The sequence below is a fragment of the Notolabrus celidotus genome, chromosome 17 (genome assembly GCF_009762535.1).
Source record: "Notolabrus celidotus isolate fNotCel1 chromosome 17, fNotCel1.pri, whole genome shotgun sequence".
Lineage (NCBI taxonomy): Eukaryota > Metazoa > Chordata > Actinopteri > Labriformes > Labridae > Notolabrus > Notolabrus celidotus.
In genome coordinates, this window is record NC_048288.1 from 14,866,541 (window position 1) to 14,882,549 (window position 16,009).

Sequence of the window (16,009 nt, forward strand, 5' to 3'; positions counted from 1 at the left end):
GGCTGAACTAACTGTAATAAAGTGCAGGAGCTGAAGGAAGTGGGCGAATAAAAAGGTAATGGGAGGTTGCAAAATGAGTGTGACAGAGGACGAGAAGAGCATCCAGGGGATCACTTTAAGACTGCAGTGTGTGTGTGTGTGTGTGTGTGTGTGTGAGAGAGTGTGTGAAAGTGTGTGTGTGTGAGTCTGTGTGTGTGTGTGTGCGTGTGTGACTGAGCTCTCGGTTCCACCCTCCACCCTGACCTTGATAAACTGGCCCTCGGTGACCCACTCACTTTAACGATGGCCACCCATCATTTACACCGATATAAAAAAACGTAGAGAGGAGGCTGCGGAGCAAAGCGAGTGCGTCTGCCGTCTGGCCTGCACGGCGGGCAGAGGGACAGACGAGGGGAGAGGTGGAAGGGATTTGTGGGAAGGAAAGAAAAGCAGGGTGTCCCTTCTCCCTCCCCCCGTCACTCTATTTTTTTGTAAAGTAATTGCTTTCACCCCCGTTGGTGACCTGGGTAGATTTAATCACACCATCTCCAGCCCGGGCCAACTGAATCAAATTGGTCAAATTAACAGAGGCTCCACAGGAGAAGCCTTCACCTCTGTGTGTGTCTGCGTTTGCGTGTGTGCGTGCGTGCGTGTCTCAGTGTCTCAGCGTCTCAGCTGTAGTCCTCTATGGCTCAGTTGGCACAGTGCAACGCTTACTAAGCTGAATTCATGGGTTCAGTTCCTGGTGAGGCTCGGCCCAGGCACAAGAACTGAGACGATATTAAAAACTGATTTAAGCCACGTCAGGTAGCTCACCTGGTGGAGCTTAGCATGAAAGAGGGGTTATTGTGCTGTTCCATATTTTCATTCATACACTTAATTGCACAATATTGGATAGTCACGTGGCAAAAGTTTTCAATCAGTAGGCAAACGTATGTGTGAGTAATCCCAGAGTCTTTACAGCTTAGTCTGCAGGTTTCACTCAGGGACATAGTGACCCCAAAAAGCCACGTAACTTTTTCTAACTTCATGTTTCTATCGACCTTGTAAAAACAGTAATTTAGAAGGGACATCTCGAGTTTCCAACCACCACCAGCTCACAACGTATCCCTCGAGAACAGGCAGGGAGGCATGCCTGGACAAGTTTAGATTCAGCATTAAGATTAAAGCTGTCGGTGACAGACTTTTTCTACCGAGTGTGCGTCCATGATACACGCAAGTTAGTAATTTTTGAAGTTTCATGTGTTGCATTGTTCATGCTAACTATGCTTGTGCAATTTTGTGTGTGTGATGTTTTGGTTATATGCATCTAACGTGATTTGAGCTAATCGCTAATTGATAGCATAACAGTTTACTTCAGCCAGATTACTGCATTTCTTTAGTACTTATGTACTTATAGCATTGAATTACACGATTCAATTACTTGATGTACAGCCTTATTGTTAATTTTGTGTTGTTTAAAGCTAATAGCTAACATGCTGTACGTTAGAGAATAAGCTCTGTGTTTTACTAGCTGCTGTGTGAGATATATATATGCCAGAGTAGCTAAATAGTATGTTTTGTTACTTTCTATTTAGAACCACACACCTTCAGATGACAGTGTAAAGAAGTTTAGCTCTAATTTGTATGTCAGTCAACTTGGATAAAGATACAAACTAAGCCCTGGACTCAACATGTTTATTCCCCACTCACACCTGAACATCATAATTGTGTTTTAACCCCACACCCTGAGGTGATTGCTGCCACACCAATGATCCACACTTTCTCTCCTACAGACCTAAATTGGTCAACGGAGCTGTCAATCATGAGGTCACATCTCCTCTTTTTAGCATTTAATAACTAATTAAAACAACACATGTCAATAAATGCACACTTAGACATAAATCAGGATGATAAGAACGAATTATAATGACAGAAACCATGTTTGAGAAACATTTATTTGACCTGTATTTTGATTTTATAATTTGGCCCATGTTCAATCTGTTAGCATGGAGGAGGCAGGCTTTATGACTTAGGAGTAGGAAGAGCCCCAAATGTTTTGGCAGTGTACCTCACCTTCTCAAGCTTGGAATATAAAGATGAAATAGATTACTAAAACTCTGTAACGGATTATAACTATGCATGTGTGTTTCTCGGTGTGTGTGTTGGTGTGTATTTGTATGTTTGAGTCTCCCTCTGCCTGTAAAGATGCTCTGGTGCGTACACTTGGATGCCTCACTCCTCACACATGAGGACAGTGTGAAAATGAAGCGTGAGAGCAAAGCTGTCCTGATTTAGAGTCTCCGTCTGTCCTGCTCGGGCTGCCAACATGTCCACAATACATTCATACATCACTATTTTACAACGTACACAAGCTCAGTGGTGTTTGTTTGTCCTACAAATGCTGCCAGGAAAAACAGCAAACAAATAAATAGGAAATAACTGACATACATATACTGGAAAAACGTGGTTATTTATATAAATTAGGGGGTTAAATATAGGTTTGCCCTCATATACTGCCATATGACTGCTAAAATATAAATACATGTCCCACAGTTCGCTGGGTGAGCGTCACTCCTACAAATCTGGAGATTAAACAATGACGTTATTAATGCACTAATTCATTATACTGGGATTATCCTTTAGAGTCACATATGGGAAATCAATAGTCATCACCAGGACTCCAAAGATTTCCCATCCAGCATGGCTCAGGGCAACACAAACATGCTCTTACACGCACACACACATGCACTGAGGTAACCATCAGACCCCACGTTTTCAAAAGCTTTATTTAAACACAGATCAGTCTGTCTCATAAGGAAGCTAATCTGCTCATAAAGTTAACCCTTCTATCAATACTCTGACTACTCGTCTCCTACGCAGGCCGCAGACCTCCTGGGTGAGAGGATGACCTGATCACATTGTCTGTTATGGCTTTATATTTGCGTGTCGTGTGTCAACTTATTCTGAGGAAACAACAGCTCACATTTGTAGTTTACACTCTCTGATAAAAAGAACAGCCACCCTCTGGTGACTCATTTTGCAGGATTGTATAAAGCTCCTTTACAGTGCGGGAAAAAATTGAATACAGCAATCACTTCCGTATTTAAAACCATCATCAGAAAGACTGTGACTTAATATCAGGCTTGTCTAATTTCTCATATTGGTGGTAATCTGACGATGATTTAACTATCTCTGTAAATAGATTTGCATGCAAGAGCTGCTAACAATCTGTTCTAGATCAAACATTTACACTGAAACACCAGTCTGCTTGATGCTGTGTCACTATAGACAATCAGTATTCAGATTTCCTGACTTCCTGGAATGCATCAGAAATGATGGATCCGACCTCCATTCAACAAACATTTTAAAAGTCGTTTTCTACTCCTCTTGAGGACAGACCACAAGAAAATCACAAAAATACTGAGCTGCTTTTTCAGGTTCATACCTCTAAAGTAAGCCAGAGTGAAGCCTCTGTGCTTCTCTTTACAGCGAAACTGAGGCTGTTTTCGAAATGGCCTGCTACATACTACCTACTAATGTAGTAGGCAGTAGGTACTGCCTACTACATACTGTGTTTGAATTTAGTATGTAGTATCACTGTTCTGTTCGATCTGTGTTGCAGTATGCTGGGTCAGATGTCACTGAATTTCCGGTTTTGAAAAGCAGAAGTAAACAACGGCGAAGCTGATAGAGAAACTGCTTCTGTAGCATCACTTATGATTTAAAAAGTTAGGAAGTGGTTTATATGGAATTTGATAATAAGCAACCAAAAAAGGAGGAAAAAGCAAAAAGCAAAATGAGCGCTGTGTATTGTGGGAAACAGTACGTGAGGCAGACTGGTCCGATGCATACTGTGAAATTTTCACAAATCAGTAGACATCCGGGGAGTTTTGGCATACAGCAGATTTTGCTCTTTTTCCCATACTACTTACTACATACTGGATTTTGGCCAAATCAGTAGGCGGTTTCGAAAACAGCCTGAGACTCACCAGAAACAGATGAATAGACGCCTCTGGGGGATGAAATGAAAAAAGAAATGACAGTGTTTATTTTGCAAACACATCTGGATGGATGAATTTAATTTCTCTTTCAATCCAAACACATGGTCGTTTCGCAAGTTACTAATTGGATGAGACGCACGGAAAACAGAGTCTTAGCTGGAAGTCTTCAATCGCCTACAGCACGCTACACCTTGATTATCAAAAGTTGACCAGCATCCTGTGAGGCATTTATCATCATCAGCCAGACAGTTCTGAGAATATCCAAAAACATTTAATAATAACACATTTAATAACATTTCTATGACTTTGTTAGTCATTATTTTCATGGAAAAGTGAAAAGTTGCACCACTATGCTCTGAAAATGAGATCATTAAACTTTTCAACAATTTTTTTTATTTTTTTTTGGATGACCATTAGTGTAGTATTGTTTCTTTTAAATAGTTAGGGCAAATTGAATGTTAAATGTGTGCTCTACTTCCTCTTTTGCCAAAATGTTTTATTATACCACTTTAATCTGGACATCCAACGGCCAAAATGTGTAAGAGTTTTCTGAGAACTAGAAAGTAAAGACTCATGTCAGAACTTGAAATGTAAACCTGTATATTAAAAAGTTCCTTACTTAGAAATGTACGCAGGTGGCAAACAACTAAAAAGAGTGAGATTATCAACAAAGACCTGGGATTTTGTACAAAACATGTATAAAATTAAAGAGAAGCAAATTCAAAACCATGAGAAGAGGAACGTTTTTCACCTAAAAGGAACAATCTGATCAACTGACCTGGTGATCTTGTCAGTGCAGGACATGGTGATTAACTGCTCGCCTTGTAAAACGCCATCCCACGTTTGAACCGTCCCCCGACATCGCACCGGCACTGTCCCCTCTCCTGACTCGATCTTGGTCCTCAGGTGGCTGCGGTGTTTTCTCATGAGGTGTCTGCTGCTATGCACTGAAAACCGAAACACACAATCACAGCCTGAGTCTCATCACTGCACATTATGTCATATCTTATTACACGGCTTTGCTGGAAACCCATTTCAATTATCCAATAATGAAGTCTGTTATTTCTAAATAACACAAAGCAGATCTAATCTTGTCAACCAGCAGCTAAGATTCATTTTGAAGATTTCTGTTCAAATTAACTAAAGATATATCATAGATTCAGATGAATGGCGAAACATTTCTATTATATTTTAATCAGATGACAGGCGCAATTCCAGTGAAGGATAAAATCTGCAATTTCTTTCAGAGCAGAAGTTTAAATGAGGTCAACAGCTTCATTTAGGGAATTAAATCTTTTATCTCAGGACGGCTGGCTGTCTAATTGTTAATGAAATAAGTGATTGACTGATTGTTGCTGGATGATGAGTGTCTGCAGTTTGGAGGGGTAGAAAGACACCTTTTTTTGGTTTTGATGCACCCTTGGTATACTTTATATAGGGTATATTTAGGGCTGGGCAATAAATCGATAAAGCTGATTTTTTCTGAAGGATTTTAAGAAATGAAAATCTAGATTTTCTCTTGATATTTCTCCACCACTCCTGTTGGTCTCCCAAAGTTCACACCCTTCCTCTCATTTACTTCTTACAAAAACACACACAACAAAGACATTGCTGTCAGCGTGACTGAAGAGTTTCTCCCCAAAAGACGCACAGTGTGAAAGTCACTTCTCATCCCTCGCCTGGAATTGGTTTGGTTAACTTTACCTTGTCACATTCATAGCTCTCCCTCCTGAAACAATGACAGGTAGGAACTAATGTTCACATGGCAAGTGTATGTAAAATAGCATCTTAAATGTTACATAAAAAATACTTTAAATACTGTGAATAAAAATGTTATTGAAGTATTTAAAATATTCCAAAAATGTACGTTGTGCAGTAATTAAGGTTACAATATGGTGCCCATTTGAGGATTTTTCTTTCTCAGTAGTTTTTTTTTAAGAAGGAAAAGACAATTGAATACAACTGTACATAGAGTTTGGTGTGATTTTTTTATTTATTTTTGGGCCGTATTGCCCAGCCCTAGGTGTGTTGATATGTAACTGACAGAACATAACTTGTGTCTTTAACCCTTTGGTTTAAAGCATTGGCCTTTGATTGTGGTGTTGTCATGACTTGATTTGGCTATTTTTTCCAAGCCTTTAGTTGTTGCAATTTGGTTGTCATCATTTTATTTTTCAGAACAATAAATTGCCATATCTGGTCCAGAGGATGATTAAAAGTAAAGCATTAAGTAAAACCAATTAGAAGGCTAACTCGTGTGCTGGCTAGAGTCGTTTTTGGGTGGACCCACAAGAGAATAAAGTTTAAACTGTGTTCCTGCTTGAAGACTTCAACTGTGTTTAGCAATGTGTACATTCTATGCAGATGTGTAGCTCTTTCTAGAACCATCTGATATCAATTAGCTACCAGCTACCTGTACAGTAGAAGAGCTCAGCTTGTGGTAGAATTGCCAGTTGTGAATGGACAAATACACTAGCTGTGAACAAGTTGACCTGAGACTAATGCCACCCCCCACAGTTAGCCACTTATTGTCTTTAATTTAGATTTTTTTCAATCGAACCAGCACTCAAGAACGTTTGTTTACTTCACATAATACCACAGTTTTCTTTAAATATATGATTACAACCTAATGAGGGAGAAAAACGTTAAAAAGTGGCGCTACTAGACTTGTCCACTTTGGACGTCGCATCGCAAAGCGTTTATTTGCTTCTTCAAGCACCATATTCTGGGTAAAATACCTTGCACAATAAATACCTCTGTCTGTATTAAACATTGGTCCTACCATTGAGTAACCTTGCTTTTTAGATGACAAAATGGTTATTAAAGTGCATCTTATACACTGAGCTTTATGCTGATGAAGTATAAGGCTTTATTTAAAGTCATATAAAAAATAGAAAAAAGACAATCTCAGGGAGAACACTGAACAGGGGCACGAGATTTATGTAGTTACTGTTCTTCTTGTCTTTGGTGAGTTTAAAATGTGATATTTCTTTTAAAGGGAGACTGAGGACATGTTGTTAATCACTGTTTTTATTTTAATAACATCCTGTTTCTTTAGGCTTAAACTCTCCTTCCTTCCCTCTTCCTTTCCTCCATGGCTGTTTCTCTGGCTGATGTGACAGCAGCTAAAATTTAAGCCTCGACTTCTAGCTCAAAAGTGTTTAAGAACAGTAAGGGAAATGTAGTGTGTAATTTTCTAATCTCTGAGAGCGTACAGCAGAACAGTTAAAAGGTTTAATGACCAAAAATGTCAGGTTCAAAGGCTTCTACTTTCATCTTTTCTCCCTCTCTCTCTTTCCATCCATCCTTACTGATTTTATGGAAATCTCAGTATTTTGTGTATTTGCATGGGGCTAAATAACTGTGATAAAAGGAGGGGGGAAATTAATAAATATACACATTAGTCCAGATTACATTTCTAGGCTGGTAGGCCAGCGGAGAAATGCAGGGCAAATCGTCAAAACAATTTATTTTCAGTGGGTAAGCAATAAAATGTCATCTAGTCAGCACAGCGTGGCTTAAAAGAGGCTGAAGAGGGATGTGACATAAATAGGATGCTTGACTCTGTTTGAAAAAATAAAAGCGGTCTACTGGCTTCAAGAATATATGATTGAGGAAATAATCTGACTGACTCGAAGAAGAGGATGATAGGAGAAAAGTTAGGTTGTTACATAAAAATAAGGGATGGGTGAATCGGATTGGTACTTCAGGGTTAATATTTTCAGACTACCAACCTACTCATCTGGCAGTGACTCCATTTTTGCTTTCGTTAAACTAATAAGACGACTTTTCCCTACTAATCAAGGTTTTTTTCCTGAAAAGATCTGTGAAGGCATGTTCACAAACCAAATACTGATTTGTCAATTGGGAATGGTCTGCAAATGAATCTATGGTGGTACATGTAAATATGACTGTTAGTAGTAGTGTAGTACAAACTATTTCGAATAAGTCTACCTAGTTAGTAAAACATGTCATCTCACAATCAAATTACCAACATATTCAATTTGGCTGTCTTTTTTTAAGCTGCAAGATTCCCCGTCTTGCTCCGGCTATGCATAGGTGCTGTGCTCAAAGTTTCAGCCCACCACCACCCCAGCATCCACCTGCAGACTCTGATCAAGGGTTTAAGATATCACCTCATCACCCCTCAGTTTCTGCATGTAATAATAAAACTGTAAAGAGTGATGAGGTCAGAGCCTAGATGACAACGTTGCAATCAACAGCTCAAATCTATGTAATGTGAGTTGTCAGACTGAAGCATGATTTTGTATCCTAAAATTTGGTGTATTAGAAGTGGGCTTGAAACTATATACCTGTGCTACCACTACAACATGACAGGTACTATATGGTGTTGTGTTATTTTACCCAACAAGGATGGCGGCTGTGTGAGGGGTGAGGGAGGGGCGGAGACGATTGATGTTACGAAGATGGAAGTAGGCAGTCCTGGTGATGTTATTGATGTGTGATTGAAAGGATAATGTGCTGTCAAGGATGACACCCAGTGCCTTTGTTAACATATAAAACAAAACAAAATCAAACAGACAGACAAAAAGCCTGGTGTCTTACGGTCTGTGCTTATTTCGTAGGGCGAGTTGAGCCTCCCGTCTCCACACGGCGATGTGCTGATGTACATGTGAAAATGGACGTTGTCTCTCAACCTGAAGCTGCACTCCTTGTGTCGCACAAATATCGACTCCTCCCAGTCCTCTGGCCTTTTACTTCAGAAGGAGAAAAGAGAAAAAGAAAAAGAAAAAACAAGTAGGAGAGTGACTGATGAGAAAGGTAACACCATTCATCACAGCTTAGGAAATAGATTTCCTCTTTTCGTTTCCAATGATGGAGTGAGGCAGCAGAGAGAGATGGACACTGGGCCTCTCTCTGACCAAAGTCCATTCACTTTCTGTCAAAAAGGCTCCCGGACATTACTCAGGCAGTCCATACGTCTCAAGGAAAACAGGGAATGTGAGTTCAACCCACAGTATATACCTACTGTGCAGCTGAGTCGCAAAAGGTGTCATTAACACAGACAGCAAAATAATTGAGGTAAGATAGTGACAGATATAAAACAACCACAGAAAATCAGAAAAATGTAATGTAAACCAGGACATATCAGAGTTTTATAGATATTTGTTGGGACGCGAGACATGGAGCTTGAGAACGAGATGGTCTTTGTCAATCTGGAATATATGTTCACCTTACTTTATAATCGCCTAACTGTCAAATTAATGTTAAGAAAAACTTTCTTTTCTTTCAGAATTGATCTTCAATGACAGAAAATGTCATAGCCTTATAGATTATAATGTGTACGATTGATTGCCCAAGAATGTACCCGATCTAAGACCAGAATCAGTCGTGGAAAAGCGGGTCATGTAAATTTGTAGCACATTTTTCAAAACAGGACATTTATTCTGTACATCTATTTATTGAGTCATATATTTGCATTGCGGCTGACAAGGTGAGGTGGCACTAAATTTACCTAACAAAACTAGGCCACTGGTAATGCAATAAGCAGGAAAAACTTGCATGACTCACAGACATATAAATACAAACACAGTTTATTAAGCAATGCATCACAAAGCAGAGCACAACTACAACCTTAATATAACCTCCTCCGTCTCAGATGTCCTTTCACTGAGTGTAAATATGGCAGTCCTGGCATTTTGTTTGGTCATTTCATTATGAGTTATCTATCCCATTAGCCATTTTACTCAGCCGCAAAGTCTTTACCTGCCACCCAGCATTGTGCAAAGACAAAAGTCAGTTCTGTGTATGCAAATATGACATTCAAAGATGTAGACTTCTGGCCACTAATCTGATGAATCAGCCTTGCTATCGGATTCTTCAGGGAGCCTAAAAACCTAATATATGCTTACACGCCGGAAGCAGTTAGGAGTCAAAGCTCATCAACACAGTCTCCTGATACTGGTAAAAACCTTGGTGAGACTTTGTGCAACCGAGCTCACTGTACAGGTTGCAACGGCACACAAAGTAGACGCAGTTAAAAAAGTGCTAAAAACAAATAGTCCATTTAAACCCTGAGCTGAACCAGTTAAGTGTGTGATAATATGCTTAGTTAGCTGGAGAGAAGCACGCACATATGGCTCGTTGATTATTGAAAAGTCTCCTGTGAGATAAAGCCGGGATGTTTCTGTGGGGCTTATTATTCAGGAGGGATCGCTCTTTGACACTGCAGCGGGAGGTCAAAACAAACATGATATTTAACGTCATTAAGCATACGATAATGAATTCTTTATTGTAAAACAGCTAGATGCAGCTAACAAACTGCAGTCATAAGCCTAGCTTGTTAGCTTGATGACATTCATTTATGTAATTGGTGAAATGTACTTGATTCAATTTATGAAGTGCTGTATTAGTAAATTTTGAATGAACTACAGAATAATTTAAAACTTTAAAAGAAAAATTCAGAGGCATTTTGAGCACTTTTATTCTTAAGGTATGCAACATTGGGCCGTAGATCCAAAAGACTTGACAGCAAGATTTAAGATTTAAGATTTTATGTCAGCCATAAATATACCCTAAAAAAAACTAACTTCACCTTGATAGCAACAGGTTAACCATTTAAATTAATTCCTCAAAGTGAAGGTTTCTATTACGTACAGGGACTGCATTTCGTCTGCTATGAATTACTCAGACTTTCTACGGTGGCTAGGCTAACAGACTAGCTTACAACGAAGGCTAAATTACTTTTATGTCATCACAGAGAAACCCCACATCCATACTTTTGATACACATGAAAAACAGACATGCCACATGCCTCTAGGGCCATATTGGCATAAAGTTGGCAATGCTGCGGAACTACTGCAGAACTACTGCGAAGTTGCATTGTCGATTTGTTATGTAGGCGTAGCTGACCAAAACTAGAAAAATATCCCTACAACACCTATCCAAATATTAAAAGTGTCTTAAAGGTGACATATTATGCACTTTTTCATCAAAATATATCGATCTAAGAGGTCCCCAAAACATGTCTTTAAAGTTTCTGCTCAAAAAAACACTTTGAAATCAGATTTTGGCATGCCTAAAAAAATCTCTTAGTCAGCCCTGCTCAGAACGGTCGGTTTTTTCTCTGACCACGCCCCCTCAGGAAGTGGATGTCCCCTTGGCTGTCCAGCACGTTGATCTAATGTTTACATGTGGGCTGAATATACACGGCTGCTCACAGACCCGCGTTATTTCAACCCTCTGAATTTGATCCAGAATCTGATCCTGACGGAGAGGCGCCTGCAGCAGGACCTTTCTGAACGTGTAGCTATATGGCTATGCTAACCAGCGCTAGCACTTATCCATGATAAATACAAATCATCCACTAGATCTTCAAATCTGCAGACGTGGGGAGTAAAACTGACCTTTGTGTTTATTAAGACAGCCTACAACTAGCATGCCTCCCTCCTAAGCTCCTTGTTAGCACACATGTGTGCAGGTAATGAAAAACGGAGGAGGGGTTGAGTTGTATTTTATACAGTCTATGGGCTGAACAAGCTCTGAGCTGTCGTTGTGACGTATGAAAAACACTGAAAACTGAAACGGCTCGTTTCAGCACACATTTACAGAAAGGTGGAGAAATTGATTTTTTTCATTCTCGGGGTGTTTGTAGACATGCCAGGGAAATATATTTCAGGTAGAGAACCATTAAAAGTCAATTTTGCATGATATGTCACCTTTAAGTTTTGGCTCCTTTAAGTCCAACTCACATGGCCATTGCTTTTGTAGACAAACATAATGTAACTTTTAAGAATTGTATTATTACTATTTTCATAAATAAAAATGCTCAAGGTTTCTGCTTGTTCAAAGGGGTTTTATTTCTCTGCCACTGTAACTCTGCTCTTGTATCAAAATTGGATGAGATTGAATTTTTAAATAAGATTGGATTTCATATCTTGATGTTGGGTGTTTGTAAATAATAAAAAGAGTACAGTCTAGACCTGTTCTTTCGGTGAAGTGTCTTGAGAGTCGGAATTGGCACCATATAAATACAGAATTATTGGTTGGTTGTCTACGCCCCAGTTTGGCCACATCAGTCAAAAATGTCCTTAAAATAATTTAAAACAAAGTTCATGAATCCACCATTTGTGTTTTTGACTGAAATGAAAGTAAGATGTTCATGATGAGCAAAAAAAAGTTCATGCAATCAATTTACCAATAACAAACCAGCCTTCCAGAGCTCCACCTGACTGCTTCTGACCAGCGTTATCTGCCTACTGCAGCGGATCCACAGTGTAAATACAGCAGGGGTTACACAGCTGTAGAAAAGTACAGAAACTTTAGCCAGATCTTTACCTCAAGAAGAGTTCGAGTTGAGAGTACAGGAAGCGTAGCAGCGCTCTCCGGGCCGTGACTTCAGCGTGACAGTCGTTGACCACCTGTCCCTGGTCGCTCAAATACTCTCCATTGATACACTTTGTTCCCGTGGATAACGCCACCACCTGGGCGTGCCTCAGGTCCAGACCTGTTGAACAAAAACACAGAAAATGTTCTCCTTTTTAGTAAAATTGTCATATCTTACACAGTCATATTGTTCATTCTTCAGTATCTGATGATTGTACTTCCTAATCTGTTTCACTGTGGAATTGTGTCACCATTTGGAAAGAAGTCCAATAATGTACACAGATAGAGATCCAGAAAAGTAAAATAAACTTATTAGTAAGGTGACTTAAGATGAAAGCCATACAACTGATGTACTTACATGTTTTGAATTTATGCATGACAAATAACACGCTCCAGGGTTCAGATTCTATCACCTGTGCTTCCCTTATACAACCACCTGTGGATATAGCTAATTTTCAGTGTATATAACTGTACCCCCCATAAAAACTGCATTCTCCAACACTCTCCACTCTCTCAAAAGCCCATCTAAGGGGCTTTGACCTTGAGTCTCAACTCAGATCATGACTCATCTGGCCACATCAGGACCCCACTTGAACCTGATTCATCTCCCAGGAAATCGACCCCCTTCGTCCCTTATTGAAGACGACCCAAAACCCTTAATAAAACTGTCATACATCTAAATGAAAAACTCTATACAGTGGAATGGGGTGGTAAAAACCTCTTAAGACACAATAATTTAGGCAGCACTAACTTTGAGCCATGTCAGATGTACTAACATCAGACAAAACCAATAAAGTACAGCTATAACTTTGATAAGTGGTTGAAAAATGAACTAAAGACAGACCATCAAACAAAACAGTAAAGTTCCCTGTGTTCAAAAGGTGAGATGAACAAAAAACATGAGAGAAGAAAAGGGGAAAAAGGTCACTCTGAGGGATAACTTTGGGTTATTTTTATAACCACAATTCTCTGAGTAGCATGAGTGAGCATCTCTTCAGAAGCTGCTATCACACCACAGCAGCCAGGATTAGCTGGATCCAAAAAAGTGAGGGAGGGAGAGAGAGAGAGAGAGAGAGACCTTCCACCTTCAAACTGGGCTGAAACCATGCCTTTAAATCCAGCACCATACCGCAGCGGAGTGACCCTAAATAAAGCAAATGAAGGACACTTTTTGTCCATGTTTGTCTCATAAGTTCACTTTTGTTTAACTGGGAATGCTTTAGGACTTTAGCATTCACATATTTTGGGACATGGATCTGTTAAAATACCGGAAAGCAAACCAGATGTTTTGTAGGTGAATCTCTTTGCTTGACTCCTTCTTCAATACTCAAGTTTAAAAGGCCAAACTGCCATCACTCTCTTTCTCTTATTGGAATCATTGGAAAACCTTGTATGTCCCTTGTATGTAGATGCTTGAAGGTATATCAGTATGAAATGCTAAGGGGAGTGGCCAAACTACAACACAGAGGGGCCTAGAGTTTGTGCTGCTGGAGTTACAATTAAATATCTAAGGACAAAATAGATGAGAATAACATATGCTGTTGTATTAATGGTTTTCTGAATGAGTATTATCGGCTACATTTAAGAGGGAGTGATGTTACTCTGTCTTGGTTCGATCCAATTCTGTCTGTTCTAACCTGGGCGACGTGCTCAACGTGAGACATGAAGCAATGTTACAAGAGCAACGACAGATCACAGTCCTCCTGTCTCCTGTTGGTTTGCTTTGTGAAAAAGACTTTCTCAGTGAGGGTTCAGGTCTGTGCAGGGCCATGTGAGCACCAGACTGACTGACAGATAGACTGAGGTGGTGCAGAGAGGAGGGGGGGCGGATCAGCACGTTAACAGCATGCCATTCCTTCCTCTGCTGCCACAAATCTCTCCAATCGCTCTGAAAGTCAGGCTTCACTGGCTCCTGGCAGACCTGCAGGCACCGCCAGCCCGGCACATGAGCTTTTATCAGCCTCGGCCCAGATGGCACTGCGGCGGTAGAGTCCTGACACCTCCACTGATGAGGAATAGGAAGGAGGGCAAGGGAGGAAAAAAAGTTAAGGAGGGACAAGTGTGTGTGTGTGTGTGTGTGTGTGTGTGTGTGTGTGTGTGTGTGTGTGTGTGTGTGTGCGTGTGCGTGTGTGTGTGTGTGTGTGTGTGTGTGTGCGTGTGCGTGTGCGTGTGCGGTGAAGGGGCAGTTTAGCATAAAGATCATAAAAAGACGGAAGAAAAGAAAGTCCGAGGTCAGCTGGGAAAAGTTAAACCTTAGCTATAGAAACTTGATCACTTCAAATATCATGTCTTGAGAAAAAACTTTATGTTGCATTACCTTTATTTTATTGTATTTGTGAATCTGAGAGTCAGTTTGATGGCTAACTTTCTGTTAATTTCATTTTCTATATTTGAAACAGACAACCATGTAAAACATGGCCACAGTCTTTGTGACATCACCCACTGGTTCCTGAACAGGCATTACGAAGCCCAATGACAGCTGCCATTATATTGAAACCCTGACTACAACTAACTTTCAATCAATCTAGAAACAGGGTACAGAGGTAGAGTTGGGACTGCCCTTAACAGCCACAACACATCCACCTGTCAGTCAAATCAGACAGGCTCCCTATTATGCAGATTGATGCATAACTCTTAGCCCAAATAGAGTCAAAACTACGGTGGCCCTGAAGGACAAAACACATTTACAAAAGATGAAACTCTTTTACAAAGTTGGAGACAAATTTCCATTTTGGAAAACATTTTTACATTTTAGAAAACAAAATAAAATCAGCAAAACACTTTTACCAAGGCCAAAACAAATTTACATTTAAGAAAACAAAGTTACAAACGACGGAACACTTTTACAAAGTTGGAGACAATTTTACAAACGGTGGAACACTTTTACCGTTAAGGCTGATTCCCTTAGCCTGAGGCTATGTGGTCTGAGGCCGTTTCATCTTAATTCTGACACATGATGAAGGTTTTGCTGAGACATGATGCTTTTTCATCCGAGGTCTGGCACCTCGCTTTGAGACCCGAGGATGTCCTAATATGTAAACCATGTCCATCTTCGTTTGGTTGCTCTCCATCAAAACAAACAAATTGACCCCTCACTCGATCACTCACGGATCACTTCTGGTGTTTGCTATATTCCCTTTCTGTAAAAATGAAATGTTCATTTGTTTCAGAAATGGTAAAAGTGTTCCATCGTTTGTAAAACTGTCTTCAACTTTGTAAAAGTGTTTCATCTTTAGTAAATTTGTTTCCTTAAATGTAAATTTGTTATGTTCTTGGTAAAAGTGTTTTGCTGATGTAATTTTGTTTTCTAAAATGTAAAAATGTTTTCCAAAAATGTAAATTTGTCTCCAACCTTGTAAAAGTGTTTCATCTTTAGTAAATTTGTTTTGTCCTTCAGGGCCACCGTACAAAACAGATGCGTTATAAAATAAGTCAAACCATGTAAACGTTGGACCTGATTCACCAAAGGACTTCGCAGCTTTTACACCTGCATAACTATGAGACAAAAAGACAAACTCACAGAGGGCATGCAAAGGGTTGAACGCACAACAAACTGTGTTCAGAACAGATAGTGTCTCTTTACCCTGTGGCTGTTTGCATGAGTGTAAATCATCAAAAACACCTAATTCACCAATAGTAGTGCTAACAGAGTGACATTTTTACTTTATGGTGTTCTATCTGTTTCTATCAAGCAATAACAA

At 39.8% G+C, this 16,009-nt stretch overlaps 1 protein-coding gene across 3 annotated transcripts in view; it reads right to left on the reverse strand.

The window, feature by feature from the left end:
- Positions 1–16,009, reverse strand: part of adarb2 (adenosine deaminase RNA specific B2 (inactive)) — a 333,076-nt gene that overhangs the window by 21,321 nt on the left and 295,746 nt on the right. For all 3 annotated transcript variants that reach the window (XM_034706696.1, XM_034706695.1, XM_034706697.1), the window contains 3 exons: positions 12,261–12,429; positions 8,529–8,680; positions 4,741–4,909 (listed from right to left, as the gene is read on the reverse strand). In XM_034706696.1, the coding sequence (XP_034562587.1) occupies positions 4,741–4,909; positions 8,529–8,680; positions 12,261–12,429 (490 nt within the window). The remainder of the gene's footprint in view (positions 1–4,740; positions 4,910–8,528; positions 8,681–12,260; positions 12,430–16,009) is intronic.